Source organism: Malaclemys terrapin, chromosome 17 (assembly GCF_027887155.1).
Source record: "Malaclemys terrapin pileata isolate rMalTer1 chromosome 17, rMalTer1.hap1, whole genome shotgun sequence".
In the NCBI taxonomy this organism is placed as follows: Eukaryota; Metazoa; Chordata; order Testudines; family Emydidae; genus Malaclemys; species Malaclemys terrapin.
Window position 1 is genome coordinate 25,812,372 of NC_071521.1, and position 27,070 is coordinate 25,839,441.

Sequence of the window (27,070 nt, forward strand, 5' to 3'; positions counted from 1 at the left end):
TTCTTCGAGTGCTTGCTCATATCCATTCCATTAGGTGACTCCCAAGCCCAACTTAGGTGGTGGGGTCGGAGTGAGACATTGCTGTGTGCAAAACCGCTGATCCGAAAACAGCATCGTCTCTGGACTGCTGCACTAGTGCATAGTGAGCTGTAAATGTGTGGACTGATGACCAAACCGCTGCTCTACAAATGTCCTGGATCGGAACTTGTGCCAGGAAAGCCGTCGAGGAAGCCTGGGCCCTCGTGGAGTGAGCGGTGAGGTGCGGTGCTGAGACACCTGCCAGGTCATAGCAAGTCCGGATGCAAGACGTAATCCAGGAGGATAGGCGTTGTGAGGAGACCGGTGAGCCTTTCATTCGGTCGGCCACTGCAACGAAGAGTTGCGTCGTCTTTCTAAAGTGCTTTGTGCGGTCAATATAGAAGGCCAGGGCCCTTCGTACGTCCAGGGAATGCAAACGTTGATCCTGGCGAGTGGCATGTGGTTTGGGATGAAAGACCGGGAGAAAGATGTCCTGGTTGATATGAAAAGGAGAAACCACCTTAGGGAGAAAGGCAGGATGTGGACGAAGCTGCACTTTATCCTTATGGAAAACTGTATAAGGGGGCTCGGATGTAAGCGCCCTGAGTTCAGAAACGCGCCTTGCTGAGGTGATGGCTACAAGGAAGGCTGTCTTCCAGGATAGGTACAAAAGTGAACAGGTGGCCAGTGGCTCGAATGGAGGACCTGTGAGCTTGGAGAGAACCAGGTTGAGGTCCCACGTCTGAACGGGCTGACGTTGTTGTGGGTACATCCGGTCTAAGCCCTTGAGGAATCTAACGACCATCGGGTTAGAGAATACCGAGGACGCGAGTTCCCCTGGGTGAAAGGCCGATATAGCGGCCAGGTGAACTCTAATTGAAGATATCGCCAACCCCTGCTGTTTTAGGGAGAGGAGATATTCCAAAATGAGAGGAATGGGTGCCTGCAACGGGGACATGGCTCGTTGTTCGCACCAACAGGAGAACCGCTTCCACTTGGCCAGGTACGTGGTGCGTGTTGAGGGCTTCCTACTGCTCAGCAGAATCTGTTGGACAGAGTGCGAGCATTGCTGCTCTGCCTGGGTGAACCATGGAGCAGCCACGCCGTGAGGTGGAGTGATTGCAGGTCGGGGTGACGCAGCCGGCCGTGGTCCTGAGAGATGAGATCCGGACACAACGGAAGCGGGATCGGTGTCTGAACCGAGAGTTCCAACAGTGTGGTGTACCAATGTTGTCTCGGCCACGCTGGAGCGATCAGAATTACCTGTGCCTGGTCTCTGCGCAATTTGAGCAGTACCTTGTGGACCAGAGGAAACGGAGGGAAGGCATAAAACAGGTGGTCTTTCCAGGGAAGGAGAAACGCATCCGAGAGGGAGCCCGGAGCTCGACCTTGTAGGGAGCAGAACACGTGGCACTTCCTGTTGTCTCGAGATGCAAACAGGTCTATCTGGGGAAACCCCCACTTTTGGAAGATGGAATGTATGATGTCCGGACGGATAGACCACTCGTGTGTCTGGAAGGACCTGCTGAGTCGGTCCGCTAGAGTGTTCTGGACTCCAGGGAGGAACGATGCCGTGAGATGGATTGAGTGGGCGATGCAGAAGTCCCACAGGCGAATGGCCTCTTGGCATAGAATTGACGAACGTGCTCCTCCTTGCTTGTTGATGTAAAACATGGCCGTGGTGTTGTCGATGAGAACTAACACACATCGGCCACGTAGGAGGTTGAGAAATGCCTGGCACGCCAGGTGCACCGCCATCAGTTCCCGAACATTGATGTGCAGGGCTAGCTGGGGTGCAGTCCACAGGCCCTGGGTATGGTGTTCGTTGAGATGGGCGCCCCAACCCAGAGATGAAGCGTCTGTGACCAGGTGCAGAGAGGGTTGTGGGGCGTGAAATGGCATCCCCTCGCAGACCACATTGTGATCTAGCCACCAGGTGAGGGAGGTCAGGACCGAGATCGGGACTGTGACCACCATGTTCAGGCTGTCCCGATGTGGTCGATATATTGACGACACCCAGGTCTGGAGTGGGCGAAGCCGAAGTCTGGCATGCCTGGTTACGTACGTGCAGGAAGCCATGTGACCCAGCAGGGTAAGGCACGACCTCACCGTGGTAGTTGGGAACGCCTGGAGCCCTTGAATGAGGCTCGTGATGGTGCCAAATCGGTTGTCTGGTAGGATGGCTTGTGCACGTCTGGAGTCTAGAACTGCGCCTATGAATTCTATTCTCTGGGTAGGTTCTAGAGTGGATTTGTCCTTGTTGAGTAGGATGCCCAACTCGTTGAATGTGTGCACTATTATGTGGACGTGAGCTTGAACTTGCTCCTTGGTGCGACCGCGTACCAGCCAGTCGTCTAGGTACGGGAACACCTGTATCCCTTGCCGACGAAGGTACGCTGCCACGACAGCCATACATTTCGTGAACACTCTTGGGGCCGAGGATAGGCCGAAGGGAAGGACTGCAAATTGGTAGTGCACCGCGTTTACCACGAATCGCAGGAAGCGTCTGTGAGGTGGGTAAATTGAGATGTGAAAGTATGCGTCTTTCATGTCGAGGGCGGCGAACCAGTCTCCAGGATCGAGGGAAGGGATAATGGCCCCCAAAGAGACCATGCGGAACTTCAACTTTACTACGAATTTGTTGAGTCCGCGCAAGTCCAAGATGGGCCGCAGACCTCCTTTGGACTTGGGGATCAGGAAGTAACGGGAATAAAATCCCCTGCCCCTTAACTCTATTGGAACCTCCTCTATGGCCCCCATGGCCAGGAGCGTAGAAACCTCCTGTATAAGAAGTTGCTCGTGAGAAGGGTCCCTGAAGAGGGACGGGGAAGGGGGGTCGGAGGGGGGGGATAGAAGAAAACTGGATAGCGTATCCCCTCTCCACCGTGCGGAGGACCCAACAGTCCGAAGTTATAAGGGACCAAGCGCGGTGGAAGTGGGAGAGACGATCCTGAAAGGAGGGGGCTGGATCCTGGGGGATGACTGGGGCGCCGTCCTCGACCGCACCTTCAAAAGTTCTGTCTAGGACCTGAAGGTGGTCTTGGTGGCCCCTGGTTCTGACCGGGTTGAGGGCCAGCCCATCTTCTCCTACCACCTCGCCCTCGCCTCCGGGCCGAGTCTTGTCTCTGACGAGGCGGGGGGGGGGGGGGTAGAAGCGCTGAGGCTGCGGCTGCGGCCTAAATGGTCTGCGCTGAGGGCCCACAACATGCATCCCCAGGGAGCGCATGATTGTTCTCGAGTCCTTGAGGCTCTGCAGGCGAGAGTCCGTCTTGTCTGAGAACAATCCATGTCCCTCAAAGGGCAGATCCTGTAGGGTTTGCTGCAGCTCCGGAGGCAAACCCGAAACCTGAAGCCAGGAGATCCTGCGCATAGCGATACCCGAAGCCAGGGTCCTCGCAGCTGAGTCTGCTATGTCCAAGGAGGCCTGCAAGGAGGTCCGAGCCACCTTCTTGCCCTCCTCTACCATGGCTCCAAACTCTTCCCTGGACTCCTGGGGAATCAACTCCTTAAACTTCCCCATAGAGTTCCAGGAGTTAAAATTGTAGCGGCTCAGTAGCGCCTGTTGGTTCGCCGCTCTAAGTTGCAGCCCTCCGGCTGAGTAAACCTTACGGCCAAACAAATCGAGCCGCTTAGCCTCTTTTGATTTAGGCGCTGCAGCCTGCTGGCCGTGGCGCTCTCGTGCGTTCACTGATTCCACCACCAGTGAACACGGTTGGGGGTGGGTATACAAGTACCCGTAGTCCTTAGACGGGACAAAGTATTTCCTTTCCACCCCTCTCGCTGTGGGTGGGATAGAGGCAGGAGTTTGCCATATCGTATCCGCATTCGTTTGAATCGTGCGGATCAGGGGTAACGCCACCCTCGATGGGGCATCCGCTCCAAGGATATTCACGATCGGGTCGTGCACCTCCACTATCTCCTCCGCCTGCAGGTCCATATTACGGGCCATCCTGCGCAGAAGATCCTGGTGAGCCCGAAGATCTATTGGAGGTGGGCCTGTGCACGATGTGCCCGCCACTGCCTCATCCGGAGAAGAAGAGGAAGATGCCTCCGGTGGAACAGGATCCAAGGGCTGGTCCTGGTCTCCCTGTTCCTGGGCTGGAGCATCACCTGTGCCTGGGTCCAGGGCGTCAGGTGGTGCGGACCCAGAAGCCTCCATGCCCCCTGGCGGAGGCCGAGAAATGGTGGACTCCGGGGCCCCTCTGATGGAGTGACCGGAGCGAGAGGTCGAAGCAATTGGAGCCCCTTGCGCCTGATGGTACGCCCACGGGGTCCAAAACGACCAGTGAGATGGGCCATGAGAATGGTCCCCTGTCGTGTCCTGCCAATGTCCCAAGTCCTGTTCCTCGGCTTGCCCCTGAGGGGGGTATGCCGATCTCGAGAGGTCCTCCGAGGAGTGGGACACCGATCTCGATGGCCACGGCGGTGCCGAGAGCGTCGAGACGATTCCCATTGGCTGCGGTGCCGCACGGTGCCGGTCCGGAGATGATCTATCTCTACACGGTGCCGGCGATCGGTGCCGATGACCTCGTCGGTGCCGGGAGTCGGATCTGGACCTCGACGAGGACCTGGAGTATGCCCGGTGCCGGGAGCGGCCTCTCGACGTCGAGCGTCGACCGTAGCGGTGCCGAGAACTACGTCTCGACGTTGATCGGTGCCGACGATCATAGCGGTGCCGAGACGTAGAGCGGTGCCGCGAAGAAGATCTTGGCCGCGAGTACGACCGGTGCCGAGGCGATATTCGGTGCCAGGACTGCGAGCGGCGTGGGGACCTGGTTCGGGACCTGGATCGGTGCCGAGGTTCCAGCCCTTGCGATGGAGGGCGCATCAAGGCAGGTTTCCCCCTCGACTGGACCGGGCGAGTCAACGGTGCAGTCGGTGCCGGTGGTTGAGGCGGTGCCGGCTCCGTGAGAGCTATTAAGTCTCTCGCCACCGCGAAGGTCTCTGGAGTCGACGGGAGGCACTGTATCACCGCCGGTCTCGGTGGAGACGCTATCTGCACCGGACTCAACGGCCTCGGCGCCGGAGTCGACGGTGCTGGAGGCACCTGTTTCCGGTGCTCCACCGGCGGACGCGGCTCTACCCCCGGCACTGGGGGAGCCGGCGTCTTCGGCACGGATGTCCCCGTCTTATGGGCTTTTTTATGCCCCGGGGATAATGACCGGAGCCGAGGCACTGCTTGCGGTGCCGACGAGGTCCGGTGCCGGGGAGGCTTGTCTGACGCCACTCGCGTGGTCGTCATAGCCGGTGCCGCCGGGGCACTGCGCACCGAGGTGCTAGTTGCCGGGGCCTGACTTGTAGATGGAGCGTCCGGACTAAGTGCCGCCTCCATCAGGAGTTGCCGGAGCCGAAAGTCCCGCTCCTTCTTGGTCCTTGGTCTAAAGGCCTTACAGATCTTGCACTTGTCTGTTTGATGGGACTCTCCCAGGCACTTCAGACAGGAGTCGTGCGGGTCGCTCGTGGGCATAGGCTTAGCGCAGGAGGCGCACTGCTTGAAGCCGGGAGCGTTGGGCATGAGCCCGGCCCCACGGCCGGGGGAGAAAGGGGGAGACGACCCCCTTAATCCCCTGAACTACTTAGAACAACTAGAACAACTTTTAAACTATTTAACTATTTAACTATAAACACTAGAACTAGAACTAGAACTATAACTGTGATACAACAAACTAAGCTAGGGAGAGTGGAGAACAGCTAAGCAGCGCTCCACAGTTCCAACGACCGTCAGGGGCGGTAAGAAGGAACTGAGGGGGCGCCAGGTCGGCTGGGGTATATATTCAGCGCCATGAAGGCGCCACTCTAGGGGGCTCCACAGCCGACCCGCCGGTGTTGCTAGGGTAGAAAATCTTCCGACGATCGTGCACGCGGCGCGCACACACCTAATGGAATGGATATGAGCAAGCACTCGAAGAAGAATTTGGCTTGCAGGCAGCCATGGTAAACCACAGTCTCTCGGCTTCTTCAACCTTCATAACATGTGGGAATGGTTTCAAACAGCAGCACCCTCCTTTCCCATACCAAGCACCTGTTGGGCTGGCCATTTAAAAGGAGGGGCTGTACTGGCTGCGAATGCATCCCAAGTCTTCAGGGCAAATTAATCATTAAATACACTTGCTTTTAAACCATGCATTATATTTACAAAGGTGCACTCACCAGAGGTGCCTTCTCTGGCTTCATGGTCCGTGAGCCCACCTTGTGAGGGTTGGGAGGGTATTGGCTCCAGAGTGATAACCAGTTCCTGGCTGTCAGGGAGAATGGTTTCTCCACTTGCGTGCTGTGCGTTATCTTCCTCGTCCCCAAAATCATCATCCCTGTTGCATGAGACTCCCCCCTTGCAGGTGTCCATGGACAGGGGTGGGGCAGTGGTAGGGGTCCCCCCTAGAATTGCATGTAGCTCATCACAGAAGTGGCACATCTGGGGCTCTGACCCGGAGCGGCCGTTTGCCTCTTTGGTATGCTTGCCTGAGCACCTTAATTTTCACGTGGCATTGCTGCGGGTCTTTGTTGTGGCATCTGTCCATCATGCCCTTGCAGATTTTTTCAAATATTTTGGCATTTTGTCTTTTGGAACCGAGTTCTGATAGCACGGATTCGTCTCCCCAAACAGTGATCAGATCCAGTACCTCCCATTTGGTCCATGCTGGAGCTCTTTTGCAATTCTGGGACTGCATGGTCACCTGTGCTGTTGAGCTCGCCACGCTGGCCAAACAGGAAATGAAATTCAAAAGTTCCCAGGGCTTTTGCTGTGTACCTGGCTAGTGCATCTGAGTTGAAAGTGCTGTGCAGAGCGGTCACAATGGAGCACTCTGGGATAGCTCCCGGAAGCCAATACTGTCGATTTGCATCCACACTACCCTAAATTCGACCTGGAGATGTCGATTTCAGAACTAATCCCCTCATTGGGGAGGAGTACAGAAATCGATTTTAAGAGCCCTTTAAGTCAACAAAAATGGCTTCGTCGTGTGGACGGGTGCAGGGTTAAATCAATCTAACACTGCTAAATTCGACCTAAACTCGTAGTGTAGACCAGGGCTAAGTTTCAACACAAAGCAGGGAGAGCAGAGAAGGGAAATGCACGGCAAAGTTCAGGAATGTTTGCAAGTTGAGAAGGAGAATGAGTTCTAGATCTGTCAAGAGAGAGAAGGGCTAAGAATCCCGCCAGCAGACTTTCTGTGGAGCCTGAAAACAGCCCGCAAGTTGGCCCAAGAACCATACTAAGGGCCCTCCTCCCAGCCACCAGGGATACTGCCTCCATAGAACTTTCAGTCCCTGATGGCCACGGAGATACAATGTCTAGAATTTGGACTCTGATCCACCACATGTTGTCTCATTTATGCCATTTCTGCTCCGACAGGCCAGGCCAGAGAACAGACAGCTGAAGAAGGAACTTAACATGTCTCCAATACCAGAGCACAAGAAACAGTTATTATAAATTTAATTTTTTTAAAAGGCCATGCAGGGCCTTTCACCTCTCTCCCAAAGATCAGAACTCCTTCTATAGCTGTGCACTGGATCTGTCAGTTGTCCCTCACAAGGATGCCCCCAATTTTCACCTCTGTCCCACTCAAACTCAGTGACATTTCCTGATTACACCAAGTTATTTACATATTGATTGTGATGCCATGGAGTTTATTATATGCTAAAGGAACTAAACCCACCTAATTTTAAGCTTCCTGAACACTGTATGCACTTGGACAGTTAGCACAATCAGCAATGCAACACAAATTCTGTGTCCTTTTAAGGCTATTTTCCTGCTTGAATCATTACCTCCAGAACAAGCACTGGCTCTATCATATTAGATTAAGGAAATAGTAGGGCAAAAGAAACCACTGAGAAGATTCTGTTTTAAAACATGTGTAGCAAGTTGAGTACTTACTAGATTGCTTCACCTTTCTGTAAACGACAAACACAAAAATCCCTATAAGGGGCAATGCCACTGCAGCTCCAATTATTATTCCAGTTAGCTGTGGGGAGAGGTTAGGAAAAAGAGTGAATAATTAAAATATTCCTTAAAATTTTGGTAAATCCTACAGCAAACACTCAGCAAGGTATGAATGTGGAAACTCAGGGCATGTTCAGAAATCCTCATTTTGGAAAAGAAAAAAAAGTGACTCAACTGTGATATAACTAAGTACTGAAGCATTTAAACAATTTCACAGTCTCCCTCCCACACACATACACCAGGGATCCTCTGCTTCTATTTGAAGGACTTATGAATTGAGTAAGTAGGTAGCACATGGGGTGAAAACCAGAAATTGAAACTCCACTTCATGCATTGCAGTAATGTGAGATCACATAATCCACTCAAGCTCTGACTTACTCCTGGGGGAATTCTGCACCACTGCACAGATTTTATTTTTTTTCTCCACAGAAAATACATTCTGCCGGAGAAGCACTGCAGTTGCACCTTTCACTCAACAGGGGCTGCTGTGGCACCAAAACAGAGGGCAGCCAGCTCACTGTAGCAGCCAGCAGCTGACAGGGAGAAAGCAGAGACTGATTTTCTCATAGAGACCTGGCTGTGAGGTCAAGTGAGGAAAATGGGATATGGGGGGACAGACAGAGCAGAGCATACGGGGCTGTTGGGGGGGGGGGTCACAGAGGGTCAAAGGGGCTAGTGAGGGGAGTAGACTAAAGTGGAGACTAAATGGAAGTGGGGGTGCAGGGACACTGGGGGTGGGGGTGTGCAGGGCCAAATGGGGACCAAGGGAGGGGGAGCATGGGAACAGGGGAAGGAAAGTGCAGGGACACATGGGGACAGGTGGTGGAAGGGTGATTGAGGGGCAGTGCAGGGACACATGGGAACAGGGGCAGATGTGCCTGACTGAATGGGAGAGGCTAGTGGTCAGCCAGGGTCAGCATGGGGGAGGCTCCCCAACTCCCTAACAATCTCTCTCCCCAAAAAACCTCTGTTCCATACTTCTCCCACCCACACCCAACAACCCTCCAGGTTCACTCCCAGGCTGCTTCTGAGCAATTACTTCCCTATCCCTCAGCTCCTCCGTTACCCCTGACTCCCCCAAGCCTTTGCACTGCTTCTGAGGGGTACAGAAGATACATTTCTGAATTGTCGTTTAAATGAATTATTACTCAAAGTTCTGTATTAATATGCCTAGTAAGGAATCTATTTGTCAAAAACATTTCTTGAATCTTTTTTGTTGTCTGTACTGTTAAAGACATAGTTCTTGACAGGTATTTTGGAAATAAATTACCAAAATAATTGAAACCGGTATGATTATATTGTGTTATTTTGACAAATAAAATACACAGAATTTTGCAGTATTTTAAAATATTGTGCACAGAATTTTTTATTTTTTGGCACAGAATTCCCCCAGGAGTACTGACTGTACCTGAGGAATGATACACAGGAGGCTATTTATACATACATTTTATCTTGCATCCAATCAATTAAAGTTGTATATTACCATAGTAGTTTGCATTCTGTCTTCTACGAACTGAAGAACTCGTGTTCGTAGATCTATGCCCACTGGGATTCCAGCCTAAAGCAAGAACGGAAAGGGAACAATTAAGGAAAAAGCTTGCAAAAACTGAAGGTTCTTTAAAAGACTCTCTGTACACATAGCAAGAAATCTCAGTAACAGTTTCTCCATATCTGGTCTCATGCATCCAAAGTAATTTTCTTACATTTATATAGTGTCCTCCTTTCAACCACACAGTAAGGCGCTTAAGGATCTATCAGATTGTGTGAAGTAACTTCAAAACAACCAGGGATAAAATAAACAGTCTCATCCACAAATACCAGCCCTTATGTTCCTCCCTCCCCAAAAGTCTGGGTACCCTGATGGTCAAAAGACCTGGGCTATTTCAGGCCAAGGTGGAGAAGGAGTGTGACTCAGGGACCTCTTGATGCCAACTGGCAGAGGGCACATGAGGTTTTACAGGGATCCCTTGGGTCAGGGACATACATAGTACTTCACCAAAGGTGGCATGTAAGGTCTCTACTAACGGTCATCATAATCATTGCAAAATGTATGCAAGTATAATAGTTAAGAAATTATGTATCGATACTGAATATTATGTTCTTAAGGTAAGAACCTTGACCTGCCGCAGACAGGTTCCTTTCAGGCAGAAGGTAACAGATGCTTAGACCTCCCTGTCTGGTCATATCTGTAGTGTCTGCTCCACAATGGAGGCCTATTTGCATACTGAGCCAGATATCGATTAAGAGATGACAAAATCTACAAGAAAGGAGTATACAGAAAACAAAAAGAACAAACAGGAGGATGTCCTGCCTATGAATAAGGACAATGGTTTGCTCTGAGATCTCTATGGGTACAAACAGACACCCTGGATCTTTCACAGAGATGAGCAGACAGCGTAACTTATCTCTAAGGGCGGGTGATGCCTCAGAACCCTGGGTATCCCCAAGAAGCATCACAAGGAACGAGTTCCAAAGTCAAGGACCCTCAAAGAAAATGTCTTGTCAGCATCTCCTCCTTTTTTAAACCAAGGGGACCTCAATTCAGGCACCTTCACTAACCACAGCTGTGGCCCAGGAGAGGAAACTTGCAAGGCCCTATAAGCAGGAACCAAGCCATTTAGGGGTTTATAGTTGACAGCAAACACCTTAAACTCTACTCCAGAACCAACAGGTGACATGCAGAGTCACTGATGTCTCGTGCTCCCAGCAAGATATGCTCCTTAATAAGCAACAACTTCAGTATCCAGATCAGTTTAAGATGCATCTGTATATAAAGGGCAGTACAGTGCAGTAATCAAATCTTAACATGGCAGAAGCTCAGATAAGGGTAGACTTGCCCACATCCAAAACCCACAATAGCAAGCTCTGGGACAGATATAGATGAAGAAGTGCTTTCCTGGTGATCCAACAATACCCTGAGATGGCAGACTCTAGTAACTAACAGCACAATTGACACTCCAGCTATAGTCAATAGGAGATCTGGGTACCCAGGGACTCTGGGATCAAACCTTGTACAAATACCTACCACTGAAATGCAGCCACCTCTGGGGTGAACAGGTTTCAGTTAGGGTCAGATAATTGTCAGCATGCTCCAGGAGAGGTAGGATAAGTTATTATTTTGTAGGGATCACCAATCCAACTCCAGCTATGAGCCCACTCTCTAGGGGGCCTCCTCAGGGGATAAGAAAACTGTTTCCTGTCCCTATCCCAGCTGCAGCCTTACTAGCTGCTGATCTCACATAGTATACATCTACACCAGTGGTCCCCAAACTGTGGGGCGCGCCCCGTCCAGTGAGGCTCAGGACAGCCCCCATGGAAGGGTGTGGAGGGAGCATCACCCAGCCCCGCTCTGCCCCCAGCTCCACTCCAACCCCAGCTGTGACCCAGCTCCACTCCCAGTAGCCGGCCGCTACCCTGTCCCTGCCCCAGCCATGGCTTGGCCGTCGGCCCCTGCTCTCGGCCGCCAGCCCCAGGCCACAACTCTGCTCTCAGACAAGAAGGGCGCAGACACATTCCATTATTGGTAGGGGGAGGCATGAGAGGAAAAGTTTGGGCACCACTGATCTACACAGCTAGCAGCTCGGCCTCTGAGCTCAGGTCAACTGACTTGGGCTTGTGGAGCTCACACTACAAACAACAGTGTAGACAGTGCTTTTAAGCTGCAGCTCAGGCTGAATCTCTCCTGCATGCCTAGGCTTCAGAGCCCGAGCTACAACTTCTACACAGCTATTTTTAGCATGGTAGTGCAAGCCCCAAAAGCCCAAGTCTGTCAACCCACATTCAGAGGCTTGTTGCCGCAGGCTGTGTAGATGTACATAATTACACTCCTGCAACTTTAGGAGGCTGTCCTCAGGTCCTACTCAGGGAGGTAGAAATAGCTCCTGGAGAGCCCTCTTTGAATAGCAGCATCACTGGATTTATCAAAAATGGACTAGTCCCCTACTCTAGGCACAGGTAAATGTGGCAGATGAGCGAAGTAGGAGGGGCACACACAATAGCAAGCTATTACATAGGCACTGATAAGAAGCCCAGGCCTCCCACTTTCTCTGATTCTAACCAGATTGCTTCCCCAGGACCCTACTTGAAGGGTAAGTCAGCCTCTGGCTAGTGGTAGGTTTCTGATAAGCTTGAAGCTCTATCTTTTTCTAGCTGTTGGTATTTGGGGTGCAGAGAGTGGACATGGCATAAGGCACCCGGGCACACCACTTGAGGGACGGGAAGAAATGCCTTGTATGATATACCATTAAAACATAAAAGGGCTGAGTCAAGTAAAGAGGAGGGGAGAACACAAAAACTCCATTGGTCTCTAACAGACAGGCATCCTGGGCAGAAATGAGGGACTCAGGGCTTGTCTACACTTGAAATGCTACAGCTAGACGAAGGGTTGCCAACCCTCCCAGTTTCGCCGGGAGTCTCATGGAATCGGGCTCTATCTCCCAGAAGCTACTGAAGCCAAAAAGGGAGATTTTAGGCCACTAAAAGTCCAGCAGTGCAGCGGGGCTAAGGCAGGCTTCCAGACTGCCATGGCCCTGGGCCACTCCCGGAAGCGGTTGGCATATCCCTGCAGCCTCTGGGAGGGGGAAGGGGATCTCCGTGCACTGCCCCTGCCCCGAGCACCAACTCCGTAGCTCCCATTGGCCGGAAACTGTGGTTTATAATTATATTACAGTAACTCCTCACTTAACGTTGTAGTTATGTTCCTGAAAAATGCGACTTTAAGCGAAACAATGTTAAGTGAATCCAAATTCCCCATAAGAATTAATGTAAATGACGGGGATTAGGTTCCAGGGAATTTTTTTTCACCAGACAAAAGACATTTATATATATATACACACATACACACACACACACACACACACACACACAGTGTAAGTTTTAAACAAATAATTTAATACTGGTACACAGTGATGATGACTGTGAAGCTTGGTTGAAGTGGAGGAGTCAGAGGGTGGGATATTTTCCAGAGAATGCCTTACTGCTAAATGATGAACTAGCAATTGGCTGAGCCCTCAAGGGTTAACTCTCACAGTCTACAAGGCAGCAGGAATGGAGGGAGGGGAGAGAGCATCGCAGACAGAGACACATATTGTGTGTGTGGGTGTGAGAGAGAGATGCACATTACCCCTTTAAGTACACTGCCTTGTTTATTAGATCAGCTTGCTGAGACCGCAGCTGCTGCTGCCCGCAAGATCCCTCTGTCCTGAGCCCTGTCGTGTCCCCACCCGCCCCCCGCTCTATGGAAGATGGGGTAAGCATGGTGCAGAAGCAGGGGGGAGGGGGACACCCTGACATTAACCCCAATCTTCCTCCCCCACCCCAGCACAGCAAGCAGGAGTCTCGGGGAGCAGCTCCAAGGCAGAGGGCAGGAGCAGCACAAGGCAGTGGGGAGAGGGAGAACTGCAATTGCTAGCCTGCTGGGCAGCTGCTGCACAGGGAACTTAGGGCAGCTGCTGCGGGGCTGCCAGTCCACCTTGGTTCCCAGGGACGGTGCAAGGATGTTTCGCGCCCTAGGCGAAACTTCCACCTTGCGCGCTCCCCACCCCCCACCAGCTCCCCACCCCCCCTCCGCCCTGAGACACACACCCCCCCACGCGGCAGTTCCCCACCCCAGCTCACCTCTGCTCCGCCCCCTCCCCAAGCCCTGCAGCAGCTCCCCACCCTGCTCTGCCCGAGGCACCTCCCCCACGGCACTTCCCCACCCCCCCTCCACCCTGAGGCACACCCCTCCGCACAGTAGCTCCCCCACCAGCCCAGGGAGCCGTGCGGCAGCTCCTGCCCAGCTCACCTCTGCTCCGCCTCCTCCCTGAGCACGCTATTGCTGCTCCACATCTCCCGCCTCCCAGGCTTGCGGCGCCAATCAGCTGTTTGGCGCCGCAAGCCTGGGAGGGAGAGAAGCAGAGCGGGGCGGTGTGCTCAGGGGAGGAGGCGGAGCAGAAGTGAGCTGGGGCGGGGAGTTCCCCTGTGTGCCATCCCACCCTTTACTTGCTGCATGCGGCCCTCCCCGCGCCCCCCTGCCCCAGCTCCCTCCGCCTAAATGCCAACGACGACCGGGGTGGCCAAAGATCCAGCCTCCGCGATCGCCACCGAAGAAAATGCCGCCCCCCAAATGCTAGCGCCCTAGGCGACCGCCTAGGTCGCCTAATAGGTTGCACTGGCCCTGCTGGTTCCAAGCCCCCACCAGCTAGCTTCAACGAGCTGTTCTTCCTGCAAGCAATGGACAAAGCTGGCGGCTGCCAAACGACATTAGAAGGGAGCATTGCACAACTTTAAACGAGCATGTTCCCTAATTGATCAGCAACATAACGAAACAATGTTAACCAGGATGACTTTAAGTGAGGAGTTACTGTATAATTTTATCTATTGAGTGGCAATCTATGTTCCATTATAAAGCTTACTTTCTTCATTAACTTTTTAGTTATAGAAACACACAGTATTCTTAGATTTTCAGAACTACTTATATGAGGACTCAAAACAAAAATCTGATTTTTCACAGAGGGGGTAAAAAAATTTTGTCCATTTACAATTGACCACTCATTCATTGCAGAAGTTTAAAAATTCATACATATGTATATTTCAATGCCTTGCTGTGATTATTTACTTTGCTAGCTATTTCAAATTTTTAAAAATATTTCAATTACACTGCTCTACAGCCAAAATGCTTCTGAAATAAATGTAGTCAAACTTTACTAATTCTGGGTCACTGAGAACGAAAATGATGCTTAAAATTGTTGATTGGCTCTAGTTTTCAAGATATGCTATTGGGTCAGTATATACGACCCTTGACTTGGGAAGGGATCTCAATTTAAACCAGAAATGACTAAAACACATCTTTGACTGGATCTATGAATAAATCTATGACTGGGTTTGGACAGTACTTGCTTTTTAGGTAAAACAATGAATGATGCAATCTGAAGCTGGTATTGCGCCATACATGATCTGAATTGCATCATGTTATTCCTAGAAGTCATGGATGATGCAATCATAACGAAGCTTACATCACTCTGCTGAACAAATTGCCCTATATCAGCTCTAGAAATCATACAGTGTCGTGCTCTCTTATTTGTCAGTGTTTGATTTTGCAAAGGGACACATTTCTGTTTAGCCAAAGTGAGCAGAGATGCCTCGTACTTGTGTGAACAGTGCAGAGAACTTCTGCTATGTTTGTGGTGAAGTGACTTTTGCATCACAAAAGCGCAGTATAACCACTATGGTTAAGAAAGCCTATCACCTTTATTTTGGCTGCAAAATTGGAGATCAGGACAAGAGGTGGGCCCCACACATATGCTGCAACACTTGTGCAACAAATCTTCGCCAGTGGTTGAACAGGAAAAGGAAATCTATGCCTTTTGCAGTGCCAATGATTTGGAGAGAGCCAACAGATCGTACCAAAAAGAAGAACAGGAGTACTTGTGGCACCTTAGAGACTAACAAATTTATTAGAGCATAAGCTTTCGTGGACTACAGCCCACTTCTTCGGATGCATATAGAATTCCCACTACATCAAGAAAGATTGGTCACTCCGACAGTCATTGGAGCCTGGGAGCAAAAGTGTTCAGCATCCACCACTTGTTGAATCAAGGAAGATTTTGTTACCACACTTACACATCAAGCTGGGTCTGATGAAGAACTTTGTCAAGGCCATTGACAAAACACAAGCAGCTTTCAAGTACCTCCATGGAAAATTTCCAAGGTTAAGTGAAGCTAAGATAAAGGAAGGTGTCTTTGTTGGTCCTCAGATTCGTGAACTTCTTCGAGATGATGCATTTGACCATGCACTGCGTGGCAAGGAAAAGACAGCATGGAAAGCCTTCCAGTTAGTGGCAATAAATTTTCTCGGAAACAACAAGGCAGACAACTACAGGTTATTGGTGGAAAACCTCCTCAAGGCATACAAAAGCCTTGGTTGCAACAGGTCACTAAAGATACATTTTTTGCACTCTCATCTAGATTTTTTTCCACCGAACTGCAGAGCAGTGCGCGACGAGCACGGCGAGCGATTTCACCAGGACATTGCAACAATGGAGAAACGCTATCAGGGCAAATGGAGCCCATCAATGCTTGCAAACTATTGCTGGATAGTGACAAGAGATGCTCCATTTAATGAATACAAGAGACAAGCCAGGAAGTGCCAAGTAGACACTGAATAGGACTAAACTATGTACATAATAGGTTTTTGCCTTTTGTTTCATAATAAATTTTATTTATATAACCCTTTTGCTGATTTTAAAGTGTTACATAAACAGGACAGGGGAAATATTATCATGTAAAGCAACCAATTCAAGAAAAGGTGTACCATTATACACAGGCACAGAAAAACTCAGACTATGGAAATCACAATTTAAGGTTACATAAATAATTCTGAACATATCTCCCAGGGGTCCAAAACAGGTTAGCAGACCGCCTCAGCTGATCCTACCACATGCACGAATGGACGTTGAGACAGGACGTCCTGCATTCAATTTTCCAGAGGTGGGGGTTTCCCCAGGTGGATCTCTTCGCCACCAAGGGCAACAGCCAATGCCCTCAGTTTTGTTCATTCCAGAACCTCAGCCCGGGCTCGTTGGCAGATGCCTTAGTGATTACGTGGGGCGGGAGCCTGAGGTACGCCTTCCCTCCATTCCCGCTCATCCACAAGGTCCTCCTCAAGACCCGCAGTCCAGTCTCTGCATGGGGATCAATGAGGACTTGGGCACATTGACCAGTAGACCGAGCTTGCGGAACACCTGTAGTGCCAGCGTCACGTGGGAGCGGACCTCGGCCTCCGACCTGCCCACGAGGAGCCAGTCGTCCAAGAAAAGCTGCCACCACGGACATGCATTTTGTGAACACTCGCAGGGCCGTTGCCAGGCCGAAGGGCAAGACCGTAAATTGAAAATGGTGCTGGTTGATGGTGAAGTGCAGGAACCGCCAGTGGGCGGGGCGGATGGCGATGTGAAAATATGCATCTTTCATATCGAGGGCAGCGTACCAATCCCCCAGATCCATGGATGGGATAATAGCGCCAAGGGAGATCATACGGAAACGTGCCTTGACCAAAAATTTGTTTAGTTCGTGTAGGTCCAAAATGGGACGGAGGCCCCCTTTTGCTTTGGGAATCAGGAAATATTTGGGGTAGAATCCTTTCCCCTTTAGGTCCGGAGGAACCTCTACCACTGCTCCTACTGTGAGGAGGGTCCGCACCTCCTGCATGAGGAGTTGCTCTTGAGAGGGGTGTGACAATGCGGTTCTGGCAGAACCCAACTGAGAGTGCCAACTCAGGACAAATTGCTAAAACAGGGCAGTTACAGCCCAAGGCTGGGGTTTTTCCACCTCTAAGGCAAACCAAACCAGCCAGACTAGGAGGACTTCGGTCTCATCCCACTGGCTAACCGCAAGTCTCACAAGCAATCTCCTTAGACACTCCAGTTTCCCAGTATTACCACCAGTGCCACATCTTATGGGGACAAACGGTTATGAAAACCAATACCCCAGTAAAAGAAAAAGGTTCTCCTGATCCCAAAGGAACAAGCCCCAGACCCAGGTCAATATACAAGTCAGATCTTACCCACAAATCACGCTGCTGCCAATCCTTTAGAATCAAAATCTAAAGGTTTATTCATAAAAGGAAAAAGATAGAGATGAGAGTTAGAATTGGTTAAATGGAATCAATATACAGTAATGGCAAAGTTCTTGGTTCAGGCTTGCAGCAGCGATGGAATAAACTGCAGGTTCAAATCAAGTCTCTGGAATACATCCCCCGCTGGGATGGGTCCTCAGTCCTTTGTTCAGAGATTCAGTTTGTAGCAAAGTTCCTCCAGAAGTAAGAAGCAGGATTAAAGACAACATGGAGATGAGGCATCAGCCTTATATAGTCTTTTCCAGGTGTAAGAACACCTCTTTGTTCTTACTGTGGAAAATTACAGCAAAATGGAGTCTGGAGTCACATGGGCCAGTCCCTGCATACTTTGCTGAGTTACAAGGCTTATCTGCCTTCTCTCAATGAGTCCATTGTATAGCTGATGGTCCTTAATGGGCCATCAAGCAGGCTAGGCAGAGCTAATCTCAGCTTGTCTGGGATGTCACCCAGAAGCATAGCATAAGTTTGCCATACAGACAGTACAGAGCCAATATTCATAACTTCAACTACAAAACTGATACACACATATAGACAGCATAATCATAACCAGTAAACCATAACCTTGTCCTAGACACCCCATTTGACCCCCTTTATACAAGATTTGGGTGCCACTACAGGACCTTGGTTGCAACAATGATCTATACGGTCCCAGTTTATGTCAATAACGTCACAAGGGGTCCCTGAAGAGGGACGGGGATGGTGGGTGAGAGGGAGGGGGCAAGGAGAACTGAAGGGTGTAGTCAACCGTGCGCAGGACCCAGCGGTCCGATGTTATATGTGACCAAGCACGGTAAAAACGGGACAGGCGGTCCCTGAAACATAGAGGGGGATCCGGAATAGAGTTTGGTACGCTGTCCTCGATCGCAGCTTCAAAACCCTGGCTTATTTCCCGGCTGTGGCTTGCCCTGGCCATGATTTTGGTCCTGGTTAGGCATGTTGTTACGTCTACGCCTGTTATCCCTGCCCCTTCTGCGGAACGGTTGCTGTCGAGGATGAGGGTGGTACTGCCTCTGCGGTGGTTGGGGCTTAAAGGGTTTCCTCTGTGTCACTGGGGTGTGCATTCCCAACGACTTGAGGGTTGCTCGAGAGTCTTTGAGGCTATGTAGTCTGGCATCCGTCTGGTCCGAAAACAAGCCTGACCCCTCGAACGGAACGTCTTGGAGGGTGTTTTGCACCTCTGGGGGAAGGCCGGAAGCCTGTAGCCATGCCAAGCGTCTCAATACTACTCCTGACGTGACTGTCCTAGCATCTGCGTCCGCGGAGTCAAGGGAGGCCTGTAGGGAGGTTTCGGCTACTGCCTTCCCTTCGTCCACTATAGCCGTAAACTCGGGTTGTGAGCCCTGAGGCAGGGATTCCTTAAACTTGGAGACTGATGCCCAAGAATTGAAGTTGTGTCTGTTTAGAATCGCTTGTTGGTTAGCGATCCTCAACTGGAGGCCCCCGGATGAGTAGACCTTTCTCTCAAATAAGTCCAAGCGTTTTGCCTCCTTGGCTTTGGGGGCCGGGGCTTGCTGGCCATGTCGCTCTCATTCGTTGACCGCAGAGCCGACCAGCAAACAGGGTGTTGGGTGAGAGAAGAGGAAGTCAAACCCTTTAGATGGGGTGAAGTATTTCTTCTCCACGCCTTTCGCAGTTGGTGCACTGGAGGCTGGTGTTTGCCATACTGTTTTGTAGTTGGACTGGACCGTTTTTATGAGCGGGAGCGCGATCCTGGAGGGACCCTCCGGGCTTAGGATGTCGACCATGGGGTCCTCCTGCTCTACCATCTCCTCCACCTGCAACCCCAGATTGAGGGCTACTCAGCGGAGCAATTCCTGGTGTGCCCGATGGTCAATCGGGGGAGGGCTGGACGCTGTTGTGCCCGCCACGGCTTCGTCTGGTGAGGAGGAAGAGGTCAGGGCCTTTTGCGCGTCTTCCTCTTCCTGCAACTCCTCACCAACTGGGCGCTCCTCTGGGCCCCGTTCTATGACGTGGGTCTGAGACGGTACCGGGCTCGGTGCCGAGTCCGCCCTTTCTCGCTCCAGTGGTCTGGAGACCGTGGCCTCCTTGCGAGAGGGCAGGCGCCACTGCAGAGAGCGGGACCGGTGTCCTGAGGGCCCAGATCTTGAGGTCCTGGACGGGGGGGCCTTGCTGGTGGTAGGCCCAAGGGGTCCAGAATGGCCATTGTCCTGGCTGGCCCCATTGTGGGTGCCAAGCGACTTCGTGTTCCCTACTGGCCTGTGCCCTGTGGGCACATCTGCTGGACTGGCCCGAGTCTGCCTCCGAAACCATGGACAGTGATCTGGAAGGCCACGGCGGTGCCAGTCTGGGGTTGGAGAGTAGTGCCTCCGTGACCAGGACCGGGAGTAGTGTCTTGCCGACCTGGACCTGGATCAGTACCGGTGACCACGGGACCCGGGAACGACTACAGGTGGTCGGTCTCGGGGATCGCGTAACTGACACATCCCGGTGCCTACTCGAGTAGGGCTGCTGGGTCGGTGCCGGGCGCTTATTGGGGCCTGACGGCTGTGCGGCTCTCTGCGCGGAGGGAAGCCGGGAGTCCACCGAGGCGGAGCTCGACCAGGACCGGCGCCGTGAACAGTGCCGAGATGGTGACCGTGATGGACCCACCATTGCCGGCTTGCCTCTGGATGGCAGTCTCGGCAGATTGTCTTTAGTTTGGAGGGGGCCCTCAGCGAACAATGCAATGAGGTCCTTTGCTGCCTCAAATGTGTCCGGGGTGGAGGGCTGTACCAAAAGCTCCTCCAGCCCTTCCTCCTCACTCGACGCGCCTATCCCGGGGCTGAACGGGCCTTTTGGCGCCGGAGCCACTGTCACTGGGATCTGTGCCGGGGCCACAACGGCCTTAGGCACACTTGAGGTCTTTGCGGGCGCTACCCTCTTTTGCGGGGAGCGTCCTCAGGCCTTGGGTTGGCCCTTCGATTTTGCCGGCAAAGACGACCGATGCCGGAGGTGTTCCCGCTGATTCGGTGCCGTGGGCTTAGTGTGCCCGGCCGGCGCCGGATCATGGACCGATGCCGGGGCACTCCGCACCAAGGTTGACGGTGCCGTCGAAGTAGAGGGCTGTAACGCTGTCTCCATGAGCAGCTGCTTAAGGCGAAAGTCTCTCTCTTTCTTAGTCCTGGGCTTGAAAGCTTTACAGATCTTGCAGCGCCCTTTTGGTGTGCTTCCCCCAGGCAACGGAGACATGAGTCGTGTGGATCGCTTAATGGCATAGGCTTGCGGCACGTGGCACAAGCCTTGAAGCCTTGGGCGTGCGGCATGCCCCGCCGCCCAGGGCCAGTGCCGGGGTTGACCAAACACCTAACACAAAGAAGTTTGAGTATTTCTAAAGAACTGATAACTGCTAAGCTTAACACTAGCTACTAAAGAACTGATAACTGTAAAGATAACACTAACTACTATGCTAAGGGACACTCTCAGGCGAAAGACAGAGTTGTTCCAACGCCGCCACGGACGGTAAGAAGGAACTGAGGGAGGGTCGGGCCCGCAGGGATATATATACTCTAGAGCGGGGCACAGCTCTGGCGGGAGGGGGGACCCTGCCGGCTCAATGGGAGCCGCTGAGGGAAAAAGTTTCCGACGTCCGTGCATGCCGGGCCATGGAAAGAGCTGTCCAGGGAACCTTGGCCACCAGGTGGAGCCCCAGACTCTCCGCCTACCATGGACGGCGCACCCCAGGAGGCAGGGACACAGACTGAGGGCTGCTCTCTGGTCACCCGGCCAACTGCCCAGGACAGGTGGAGGGTCCAGGGCTCCCCACAGCAGCTCTTACCATGGCTCACCTCTGGCTTCCAGCCTGGCTGAAAGCGGAGCCTCGGGGAAAGAGGAGGAGCAGAGGGTGAGGCCACAGTTCTGGTTCTCGCACACCTGCAGCGGCCCCCAAATTGGCCGGGGCCCCTGGGCACAGGGCCCATCTATTAATCCACCATTGATTATAAGAGAAAAGAAACCGGTAAAAAATTCTTACAACTGTTAGCTTAATCCTTACACTGCTATTTCTAGTCTCCTTCCTTCCTGTTCATTCAAAGAGTAGTTCCAGTCCCAAATTCTTCTCCCACCACAACTTGTGCTCTTTTGTACCCAGTGCGATCTCTTTCCAATGATACTGTAGTGACTGGGAAAGAGGGAGCTCTGTTTTGTGAGTAGACAAATCCCTGCTTATTCTTTCCCACTAGTCTCTTTTCTGTGGGAATTAGTCCAGATGATTTACTTCCCAGGACAATACCCTTTAGATGTCTGGCAAATATACACAAGCTTCTGTTGCCAATAATTACTAAATCATAACAATTCATATGGTAATGTGCCCTGAATGTTATTCGGGGTTCAAGCTGTAAAAGACTATGGGCCCATCGGGGACTGCAGATCAACAATTCTATCTTGACAACTAATTTTACAAATTTTACCTTGTGCTCTCAAACAGTGATGCATGTCCAATCTGGGCTGTTGCCAGTAAAGAGAGCCTTGTCTTGCTGTTATTACCACTCAAATTACCAGATATCCTCCTGGCTTGTCAAGTACATTTGTTTCCATGTGGTTATGCTTTGATCGCTGAAACTGTGATTTGAATAAAGCTTGCATGGCATATGTTTGGGCATTTAATGTGTGTTATCTTTCTTCCCTAGGAATAAGTAATTCCCAACACAGAGCCTTGCCTTAAGGCTCTATTAAATCATATACTTTAGTACACCAAGGTATAGCTATAGTAAAAGACAGCTGCCATGGGACTATACCTCTTTCCAGCTCTTCAGTCTGTGGCTGTATTATTGAAATGAATGGGACAACTCACCTGAGCAAAGTTAAGCGCATCCATAAGTATACCCAGGATTGGGACCTAAAAGCTACAGGGCAACCAAAGAAGTGTGGGAGCATATTATATGCAGCTTACGTTGTGTTACTCTGGTAATATCTTCGACTAAAATGAAGGCTGGAGGAGGTAAGAAAGGCAACTGGACGAAGAGGGTTAGAAAAATGACAGCAAGCCAGGGCCAATCTTTTTAAGATTTTGGAGGGAGAAAACAAAAAACTCAACATCTCACATGTGGAACAGCTCTTATTTAAAGCCAATATTTTTGTATTCTTTAACAAATTAGCCAGATGTTACTAAACTGGGCAAGTTAAGTTCCAGATTCTGGAAACACCATAAGTGCTTGAATAAGTCAGAGTATAAATATAAAAACCCAGCATACTGTACCTCGAGGCTGGAGTTGCTGTCCTCATCACCCATGTCTTTTGGGGGGGGAATAAATGAGAGAAGAAAACCTCGTTAATAAGTGACATTCATCATTCCCATAGTTAGCGTTAACAACCATAATGCAAAGTGGTTGAGAACTAATCCTCCAAGCTTCGTTATTTATCATTAGAAGGCAAGTTAATAGAAATATTGCATTTTTTTTCCCCCATCTTCCTTTTTCTTCCTGAGAGAAAATACAGGAAGAAATAAAGCAAACAGGGTGATGATTTGCTGTTCTGATATTCTAGTACAACAATGATAATTAATGAAGCTCTCTACATGGTAACCAAGCTGTGTTTATGGGTTTCAATCAAGGGTCTCATATACAGCACAAACAGAAAACAAGTCGGCACCCCCATCCCACCAAATTAATTAAACCTGCTCAAAGAAAGTCTCAACCATAATACTGAAAATGTCTGCTGGAGCCAGAGAGCCTTCCATGTTAGGGCTCCCACTGTTTCTAATACCAGTGCAACTGAATTGCTATTAGCAAGGAGATTTGTTTTTAAACATTTGGCCTGTATCTTCACTGAGAAAAAAAGATGTGTTTTACTGGTGTTATGCTAACCCATGTTAAAATCCTAGTTATGGATAAAGTAGTTGTAATTTTAATCTGCGTTAGCTGCTCAAGGTAAACCCTAGAGCGTTCATCTCAAACAACTAACTCAGGTTAAAACTGCAACTGCCTTGTCAACCTTAAGATTTTAATATTGGTTAGTTTAATACAGATTAAAAAATACACCTTTTTCCCTAGAGAGAAGTCAAGGCTCTGTAATATATACAAGGCAACAAAATTAAAAGTCATCCCTCCTAAGGTTTTAATGTATTTACTCACTACTTCCAACTGAAAACCCAGCCCAAGCCTTCTCTTCAAGCTTAACTACCACTATGCTTACCTCACCAGAGCATAAGGCTAGGCTTAGGTTTCATTTTTTGCTCCAAACCCTACAGTGCAGTGTGTGCTCTCTCAATCCTTGAGGGCTATATCCACTTTCCTTATATCCAGGTGGGCATAACAAGTTAATTGTACCATTGAATCAGCAAAACAAATATTTTCCAGCAAGGTCCCCACTGTTAACATGATGCAGTGTTCAGGCAAAGACCATCAGCTGTTACAGGCTTCTTTTCCCTTATACTTTCATAGCCATATCGTTACCACTTGTAGAACCATTAGAAAACCAAGACCTGACATAATATTTAACACAATTCAAAGCATAGACCTGAACTGCCGATCAGTAGCCAGGTCTACCTAGGAAGTTTTAATACACAGTGTCACCATATCCGACCTACATAATGCCTTTACGCAAACAGTTTATAGGATTTTTCCCAAAAAAACTCAAAGTACTACATATGTGCCAAAAATACTGCTTCTGCAATGAACATTAGCCTGGCTTATCCCATTGCAAGATGATTGCTTTTTTAGCACAGTTCATAATTACCCAATTAGTAATTAAATGAAACTAAGACTATGTCTACACTGCAGACCTTACAGCAGCACAGCTGTACTGCTGCAGCTGCATCACTGTAAGGTCTCCGGTGTAGCCACTCTATGCTGGCAGGAGAGAGCTCTCCCGTCAGCATAATTAAACCATCCCCAATGAGCGGGGGTAGCTATGTCAGCAGGAGACCGTCTCCTGCCGACATAGCGCTGTCCAGACCAGCACTTTTGTCAGTGAAACTTATGTCAGTCAGAGGTGTGTTTTTTTCACACCCACAAATGACAAAATTGTAGACATAGCCTAGTATAGACATAGCCTAACATTCTTCCCAAAGCCTTAAAAAACAGCAGCTCTATTTTGTACCCCAACAAATTCTCTTCCCGAAAGACTGAGTTGAAGGTAACAGTGACTAATCCAAAGAGCCACACAGTTAGTCAATTTCCTATATTGTCAGTCTTTCACACAGCACCAGGGAAGACAAATTTATTAAAAACTAAACAAAACAAAAATAAAACCACAGAAATTAGGATGGGGACTCAAAGGCAGCAATAAGTGCCTTAAACTAAATTTCTTATATCTCTTTTAAATAGACTAGATTTCAAGCTGACTCTGTGCCTTTTAGTCAATATTTACAGAAAAAGGTTTAATTAAATATCTTGAGGGACATTTTTAAAGTATTTCAGTATCTCTAGCAAATAATTCCATATTCCACAATGAAAAAGTAAAATATTTAAAAGTATAACATATAATATTGTATTCTGAGTCTTATTAATCTTAGTTTTTCTGCTCAAATTATGAAAAAAACATTTTCTGCCAGTGTACAAATTGAAATAGATAAAAATATTAAATACACAGAGATCTAATGAAACTCAATTTTAAAAATCTGGAAAAAAAAAGGAAAAAAACCCACAGTATTCACCCTATCATGCATGTCTTATTATTTAAATATGAGGAACCATCCCCTATTAGTATAATGGATGTATAGGATTTTGTATTAATTTAAATGTGAATTCCATTAATCTACACACTTTTCATCCTGTACAAAAATGTAGTGCATTCTTGCCACCTTTGGGATATTGTATATGATTATGATTTTATTTGATTTTTGACAGAATACACAATGTTACGTTTAGTAGTACACTATGAAGCATCCTAAGTAGTGCACTAAACCAGTGATTGTCAACCTGTGGTTTGCAGACTTCTGGGGTCCAGAGACCAGGTCTAAGATTTCCAAAGGGGTCCGCACCATCATGTAAAATTTGTTAGGGGTCCACAAATGAAAAAAGGTTGAAAACCACTGCAGTAAACTATAGCTGTCAAAATGAAGGACATTTTGTGATGCAGCATCTTTGTTTTATTGTTTATTCACTTAAAAGGCTAGTCAGTTTTATTTTTAAAAAAATCCTTTTCCTTTCATTATTAACATCATAAAGTGTAGGTAAATAGATTTTGTGCCTGGGCTGGTACACTTTCATGACAATTTTGCAAGGCTGGGGAGGAGGGAAATTGATTCACAATATAGTTTGACATTTTGTTTATGTTTTTTTCTTATCTATTTAGGCCCTGATCTTCCAAAGACTTAAATTTTTGCATTATGAGTACTCACACTGAAGGGCTACTGAGGCACAATCAATGGGAATATTCACTATGTGTAAACAGGTAAATCAAGTTAAATTAAGCAAGCAGGTAAATCTCTGTACTTTAGACTGAGAACTCTCTAAGAAGACTCCATCTCCTTTCTGTTTGTACAGCACTGAGCACAATGCTCAATCCTGACTGTGGTCTTGAATAGCTACTGCAATATAAATAAATAACAATAATAATTAGAGATACAAAGTGGATGTGGTAATATCTTTTATTGGACCCACTTCTGTTGGTGAGTGAGATAAGCTTTTAAGCTTACACAGAGATCTTCTTCGGATCTGAGAAAGGTACTCAAACACACGGAGTACCTTTCCCAGACCTGACGAAGAGCTCTGTACAAGCTCAAAAGTTTGTCTCCCTCACCAACAGAAGTTGGTCCAATAAAATATATTACCCCACCCACCTTGTCTCTCTAATGTCCTAGGACCAGCGAAAACCACACTGCAAACAGCAATAATAATTCTCACTCTACCCCAACTAAACATTTAAGCAGGTTAGTGTAGTGCTACTCCTATGATATCCAGAGTTCACTATAATAATCCTGCATCCAAGATGAGACACACAGCATGAGATCTGACCCTTTTCAGAAGCAAAGAGAGTAAACAGGAGGCTCCATCACGTATCAGTGTCACTGTCATTCACTTCTCCTGCCATGGCCAGAACTGGCACAAAACTCTAGTGAAACCCCAGGGCAGCCACGTACTGGGAAGGGGTCCAAACAATTTCAGACACGCTGCATTGAGGCACCCCCCACGGCCGCAGTATCCAGGCTCCACAGTGACTTCGGGTGTAGGCAGAGGCGAGTCGAATGGGAGGCAAGGCCTCAGCACCGCTCAGACGGAGATACTCAGAGCTGAGCCGAAGAGGGGGTGCTCGCTGTCCAGCGCCGCGGGCAGGCCCCCAGCCAGACGCTGCTCGCAGGGGAGCAGGTCTGGGGAGAAGGCCGGTGCCTGCAGCCCCCGGGGAAGCGGTGACTCACCGAGTGGCTCCAGGCGGCTCGAAAGTGTCTCTTCTTGACACGAGGCGAGAAACGTGCAAATGACGTCAGAGGTTAAAAGTCAGCGCAGAGGTCATACGAAAAACGGGACCGTGTTTTCCTCGTCTTCCCCCAGGAAAACACGCCGGGTACGCACGCGCTACGCAATGACGTTTCTTTCCTCCCTCAGTCCTAGCGCCTGCCA

At 49.6% G+C, this 27,070-nt stretch overlaps 1 protein-coding gene across 4 annotated transcripts in view; it reads right to left on the minus strand.

Annotated features, from left to right (window-relative positions):
• The window catches only part of PNPLA7 (patatin like phospholipase domain containing 7), a 408,012-nt gene extending 381,003 nt beyond the window's left edge, over positions 1–27,009 (minus strand). For 3 of the 4 annotated variants that reach the window (XM_054007693.1, XM_054007690.1, XM_054007694.1), the window contains exons 1-4: positions 26,869–27,009; positions 22,768–22,802; positions 9,441–9,515; positions 7,892–7,979 (exon numbers count right to left, since the gene is read on the minus strand). In XM_054007693.1, coding sequence (XP_053863668.1) covers positions 7,892–7,979; positions 9,441–9,515; positions 22,768–22,800 — 196 coding nt within the window. In that variant the 5' untranslated portion in view covers positions 22,801–22,802; positions 26,869–27,009. Of the gene's footprint in view, positions 1–7,891; positions 7,980–9,440; positions 9,516–22,767; positions 22,803–26,592; positions 26,846–26,868 lie in introns of those variants that run through there. The other variant, XM_054007692.1, reaches the window with a different exon arrangement.
• Positions 27,010–27,070: the final 61 nt, after the last annotated feature.